The sequence below is a fragment of the Fonticula alba genome (genome assembly GCF_000388065.1).
Source record: "Fonticula alba strain ATCC 38817 unplaced genomic scaffold supercont2.1, whole genome shotgun sequence".
NCBI lineage: Eukaryota > Rotosphaerida > Fonticulaceae > Fonticula > Fonticula alba.
This window is the reverse complement of record NW_009242971.1, coordinates 3,654,912-3,660,831: the sequence shown is the minus strand read 5'-3', so window position 1 is coordinate 3,660,831 and position 5,920 is coordinate 3,654,912. Positions and strand designations below refer to the sequence as shown.

The 5,920-nt window shown below is 66.5% G+C and overlaps 2 protein-coding genes across 2 annotated transcripts in view; both read right to left on the bottom strand.

The window, feature by feature from the left end:
- The window catches only part of H696_00786 (PLK/PLK-UNCLASSIFIED protein kinase), a 9,217-nt gene extending 5,389 nt beyond the window's left edge, over nucleotides 1–3,828 (bottom strand). The window contains exons 1-5 of the mRNA XM_009494671.1: nucleotides 3,315–3,828; nucleotides 2,944–3,123; nucleotides 2,681–2,797; nucleotides 2,390–2,607; nucleotides 193–2,164 (exon numbers count right to left, since the gene is read on the bottom strand). Of these exons, the coding sequence (XP_009492946.1) occupies nucleotides 193–2,164; nucleotides 2,390–2,607; nucleotides 2,681–2,797; nucleotides 2,944–3,123; nucleotides 3,315–3,734 (2,907 nt within the window). The 5' untranslated portion in view covers nucleotides 3,735–3,828. The remainder of the gene's footprint in view (nucleotides 1–192; nucleotides 2,165–2,389; nucleotides 2,608–2,680; nucleotides 2,798–2,943; nucleotides 3,124–3,314) is intronic.
- Nucleotides 3,829–5,760: 1,932 nt separating this feature from the next.
- H696_00785 (hypothetical protein) overlaps nucleotides 5,761–5,920 on the bottom strand; it is a gene marked incomplete at both ends in the record, with an annotated part of 5,190 nt that continues 5,030 nt past the window's right edge. The window contains one exon of the mRNA XM_009494670.1: nucleotides 5,761–5,781. Coding sequence (XP_009492945.1) covers nucleotides 5,761–5,781 — 21 coding nt within the window. The remainder of the gene's footprint in view (nucleotides 5,782–5,920) is intronic.

Genomic DNA, 5,920 nt, shown 5'->3' with positions numbered 1-5,920 from the left:
GAGAGGGAGAGAGAGAGAGGGAGAGAGAGGGAGAGAGAGGGAGAGAGAGGGAGAGAGAGGGAGAGAGAGGGAGAGAGAAGAGCCCGCCGGTGAGGAAAGAATTGGTGGGGAAAGTCAGAAGGCCGGGGGCGGGAGCAGCGAAGAAAGCAACAAGAGAGGCGGAGCAAGCGGAGGAGATAGCCGGGAACATACCTGAAGAAGACCGTGACTGAGACGGAAAAGGATCCCATGCTCGGTTCGCGACCATTTGCCCACCATCGGCAGATCGGCCGCCTGGGCTTGAGGAGCGAAGCCCGGTGCGTAGACCCCGGCCCCGGCGACCGGCGTCGATGAGGTGCCAATCTGATCGCGCAGGCAGTCCTCCATGTATCCATGAAAGTAGTTGAGGATGTGCGTCTTCTTGGCGAGTGGCTCGGGAACCGTGTCGCAAGGGAAGTGCCGGCGCTCCTGGGTGGTATGGTCCAGATAGACATTCCGCCGGAGGTCATCGCTTCGGAGGAGAGAAGTGTGATCATTGAACAGGACCCCGGTGACGCTGTTGGACAGCCGATACCCGAGCCCATACTTGCCGGAGTAGTCGATCCACTTGACCACCCACGGTTGGGGGATGATGGCGGACGAGGGGGAGAACCGCTGGTGCACGCGATCGGACTGGGCGAGAATGAGTTGCACCTGGCGCAACATGATTTGGTAGAGATCCACCCAGAGAACCGGCTTGACCGGGGAGGGGGCGCCGGCGCCGGCGCCGGCGCCGGCGCCGACGGCAGGGGCAACCGCAGTGGCGACGGTCAAGCCGCCGGCGGCGGAGGCAGGAGTGGTGCCGGTGGCCGGGCCCGAGCGGTCAACGCCCCGGAGGGAAGCCTTGGCCACACCGGCGCTCCGAGAGATGGAGGCACGCAGGGAGGAAGTGGCCCCCGGCCGGGAGCCTGCTCGGGCCGCCGCCACGGCAGCTGCTGCCGCGGCCGACGGCGATGGCGAGCCACGCGAATCCTCGGCAACCGGAGACCGAGACGACCCGAGGAGCAGCCCCGGGCTGCTGACCAGCAGCGGCGAGTAGGACCCCAGCAGGCAGCCCTGGGAGGTGGCATGGGTCGTGCCGGCGGCGGTGGCCGACATCCCGGACCCGGGGGAACGGGCCTGCTGGGCGGCCAGGGCCAGCTGCAGGGGTGACAGGATGCCGGCCGAGGAGGGGGGGCTTCCGGCCGACCGGACCAGCGGCGTGGCCAGCGCACCGGAAGGGGGCTTGGCCGGGGTGACAGCCGCGGCGCCGGTTGACACCGGGGTCATCGGCATGCCGACACCGCCGGCGGTGCCGGCTTGGCCGCCAACCGGAAGAAGCGGCGTCCGAACGTCGCCCGGGGTGCCACGCCCACTGGCAGCCGAGGCATCCGTTCCCTCGGCCAAGAGACGCTTGGAGGCAGCCACGGCGGCGGGCAGGGCGGCGGGGGAGGCCGTCGCGCCGGCGGCCGAAGAACTCGCGGAGGACAGCGGAGCCGTCAGGCTCGAGCGCAGGGCGGAGGAGGGCCGCGCGGCGGACCCCGGCGTGATGGCCAGCGGGAAATTCTGCGCAGCAGGGGATGCCGGCTGGCTGGCGGCCGTGGCCGGGGCCGCCGGCGTGGCACGGGTCGTCGCCATCGGGCCCTCGCCCGAGTGGTAATAGTACCCACCCGCCGGCGTGGGAAGCCCAGCTGGAACCAAGAGGGCCCCGGCCCCGGGGTGCCCGTGCTGGTGGTGGGCGGCCAGTCGCGCACGCAGGAGCCCATCATCCGGTCGGAGTGGATGCGGATAGCGACGCATGAGCGGGTGGTCGCGGATTTCCTGGATGCTCGGCCGTTCATCGGGGTTGGTCTTGAGGATGGCTCGGATGAGGTCCATGGCGGCGTTGGACAGTTGCATCGGCGGGAATTCGTAGTCATTGTTGCGAATGCGCTGGTACGTGAGCTCCACGCTCCGGGTGACAAACGGCGGCCGGCCCACCAGCAGCGTATACAGGATGACTCCGAAGGACCAGATGTCCACCTCGAAGCTGTGGCCATTTGGGTTGCCAACAGGTGCCGGGGGCAGGCCGCCGGCAGCTTGCTTTGTGCCATCAGACGTGGCCCCGGGCAGGGGGCCAGTGCCAAGGACCTCGGGGGCGATGTAATTCGGCGTGCCGCACAGGGTTCTAAGTTGACCCCAAGAGGAGATACCGAGAAGGAGAGGATGAGTGGATGGGTGAGTGTGGAAAAAGGAGGGGCAGGAGAGAGGAGCAGGAGAGAGGGGCAGGAGAGAGAGAGAGAGAGAGAGAGACTGAAGCACAGGAGGAGAGCACAGGGAGATGCAAAAGCGGACAGGTGCCGGCAGAGCCGGGAAAAACAAGTGGAGCCATGCGGCCAGCGACAATACGCACAGCTTTCGGTCCCCATCGAACTTGATGCGCGTGGCCAGGCCGAAATCCCCGATCTTGATGGACGAGTCGGCGGCCAAGAAGAGGTTGCCCAGCTTCAGATCGCGATGGATGACTTTTGCCCGGTGAAGGTACTCGATGGCGTCCAAAATTTGGTGGAGCAGCGGCACACATTCCTCCTCGCCAAAGCGCCGCTTCTTGCGAAGGAGATCAAGCAGGGACTGGGATGACATGTCAGCCGAACGACCAGGTAAGCAGGCGGCCAGCCAGCCAAGTGAAGAGAAGTGCACGTACTCGACCGGTGCAAAGCTCCAACAGGAGATACACATTCGTCTGGTCGTCGAAGACCGAATCAAACTGCACGATGTTGGGATGCCGCAGATCCCGGTGAATGGAGATCTCCATTTTCAGCTGAAGCACGAAGCGGAGCAGTGGAAGCTGTGTCAGGGCGGGGCAGGATGCATCGACAAAAGCGAACACAAACACACTCAGGGGGGCACAAGGGGAGGGGGGGGAGGGGGAGGCGGGGAAAGAAAAAACAATGGGGCAGCACGAACCTTGTGCTTGGTGCGTGGCTTCAGGAGGGTCGATCGCTCGACGATCTTGGCCGCAAAGGACCGGCCCAGCAGGTATCCGCTGGAGTGAGTGATTGGAGCATGTCCCACGGCCTCGGCCACTTGGTCATAGTGTGCGGGGTCGTGGAGTTCGGTCACTTGGTAGACTCGCGCGAAGCCGCCCTGGGGAGGGGGGGGGGAGGGGCGAGGCGAGAGGGGCAAACGGGGAAGGCGTGGGGGGATGCGTGGCATCATGGGTGAGTAAGATCGTCATCAAGCGTCCCGGGGGAGCAGCGAAGGACAATGCATGGGCAGGCACGGCCACATGGGGGGGAGGGGGTCGGGGCCAGAGATGGCACCAGTCAAAGACGCACCTCGCCCAGGAAGTCACCAAGGACAAAGCGGCGGTGGGTGAAGGTATCGGTGATGATGCGACCGGCGAGTACCGGCGGCGGCGGCCGGGAGGGAGCCGAGTCCGATGGGGCGGCAGTGGCTGCGGAGGTCGACGCCGGCACCGGTGCCGGAGCTGGGGCGGCGGTGAGTGGGCTACTTGACGAAGCCAAGGCCATAGCCGGGGTCGGAGTGGCGGGCACACCCGACGGCATGGTCATCCCCGGGGATGCCTGGTGGTGATGGTGCTGGTGGTGCTGGTGGTAGGCGTGGGGATGGTGCTGGTGCTGGTGCTGGTGAGGGTGATGTTGGTGGGGGTGGTGGGGGTACGGATCGCCAGGATGGGCTGCGACAGCCTCCAGGCTGGGCCGGTCGCCGGGCAGCGGGAGATCATACTGAACCATGGACGAAGAGGGGGAGTCCACCAACGGAAGAGGCCGGCACCCGACCGGGATTACCCGGGTCTAGCTCCTGTTCGCGCTTGGGGCAGGGGGTGGTGGGGGAGGAGGAGGAGGAGGAGGAGGAGGAGGAGGAGGAGGAGTGGCGAAGGAGGGCAGGAGAAAAGGGAAGACCAGAGGGGAAGGGACGGAGTGGAGGAGAAGGGGGAGAAGGGTGGGGGCAAGAAGAAGAGGAGCAAGAGGGGGAACGGAAGGCAAGAGGAAGGGGCGAGGAGATCCCGGTGACAAGTGGTGGCCTGGGCGGTGGTGTGAACGGCGAACGAGCAGGAAGAGGGACAAGCGACGACGCGGTCCGGGCGGGAGTGGATGTCGGCCAGGGAAGTGCGAGGAGGTCTCATGGCTGTGAGAGGAGCAAGCTACCGGGGTGAAGGCCGAAAAGTGCCGGGCAAGTGGGCAGACATCGGCTCGGGTCCACGGGCCGCGCTGTCTCGGCCGCCTTCCCTCCCTCCGAGAGTGTGTGGCTCCCGGCGCAGCGGCATGGCACGGGAACCAACGCGATCCGGCCGGAGTAGCCTCTGCCATGTACCGGCGACTAGAGGCACACCACGCCCGGTCGTGCGGACCACCGAAGGAGGCGGGCTCGGACTAGGAGCCTGCCCGGGGCGGGGAGGGGCTCCCAGATCGGACTAGTGTGCTGCGAGCAATCGGACCGTGCTGTGGAGGCGCGGGCCGGAGGACTAGGGCTGCCACAGATCGGTCAGCCATCTGGCGCCCATGGGCGCCTTTTCGGCCGATCCCCCAGGCGCAGCGGGCGGGGGGGGGGGGGGGGGGGGATTTACCCCCCTCCCTCAGACACGCTCACACACACTCACACAGACGCGCACACACGCACACCAGGGCAAAGCGAGGGGACCGCGAGGCACGCCCCTTGCCCCCCGCCCCCGGCCCCCCGTCCCCCCCCCCCCCCCTGCACTTGTGGGTATTCCGTCTCCCCGGGGAAGACCGTTACACCGGGCGCTGGCCGCCGGTACAACAAGGGAAGGGGGCGGCTAGGTGGCGCTCGGGTGGCTGTTCACGAAACGAGAACACAGAGACCGGTGAACCGCGGCGGCAACGGCCCCACCAGGATGTCCCCTGCCATGCCGGCCCCCTCGGCCGTGGTGTAATTAAATGCAGCGCCCGTGCCCGGAAGAGGCCGAGCGAGGGTGCACAACCCCTTCATCCCCAGGCATGATGGGCTGCCTTGCTGGAGGCCTGCATTGGGTCATCGCGTAAACCGAGGGCAACGAACTCAAGAAGGGCAGGGAGCATTTGGCCCCGCTGCCCCTCGGGACAGGGCCCATCGCAGAAGGAGGGTGGGTCCGGAGACCATTGTTTGCCTGGGGGGATGGGGGCCAACGTGCAAGGACGCACACACATACACGCGCATGTGTTCTCGTACCCGCGTGTGAGTGTGTGTGTGTGTGTCTATCTTGGTGAGTGTGGGCGTGTGTGATGGCGAATGCCCAGGCCCAGGGTGGCTGGGCAGGCGAGACGGATGGGCTGGTCGACTATGTCGGCGGCCTTCCCCCCCCCCCGAAAGGATGCCATCTCAGCTGTGGGCCGAGCCACCCTCCCGCGACGAGAAGACCCTTTGATCTGGTGGACGCCATGCCTGGGTGCATCAAGGGGTGACGAGGCCTCCATGAAAGCGAAGGATCAAGCGCACAGCCCGAAAGAGAGCCGACAAACGAGAGAGAGAGAGAGAGGCACAGAGGGAACGGCTATGCAAGAGAAAGAATGCGGCCCCCGGACATGCCTCCACCGGGGCCCAGTTGGGCGGGCGGAATGCCACTTGGACCGGTGAACGCGCGCCTCCGTTCTCCCGTTCCGCCCCCCCCCCCCCCCGGGGAGCGGGGCGGGGACGCCCCAGGTGGGCGGGCTCGGACTGGCCACTTTCCCGCCCATCTCGTCGGCTACGACAACCGGACCGGGGGCGGAGGGCACGGGGGCAACGGACAAGGGAGAAAGGGGGTTGGCAGCGCGGCCGTGACTAGGCGCCGACGAGTGTTTGCTTGTGTACAGGCAGGCATACACGAGTTCACATACACACACACACACATCCATACACGCACGCACGCACGCACGCACTCATCCACACGGGCCACAATGATGCGTGGAGATCTCCAGACCCCGATCCCCCATGCTTCCTC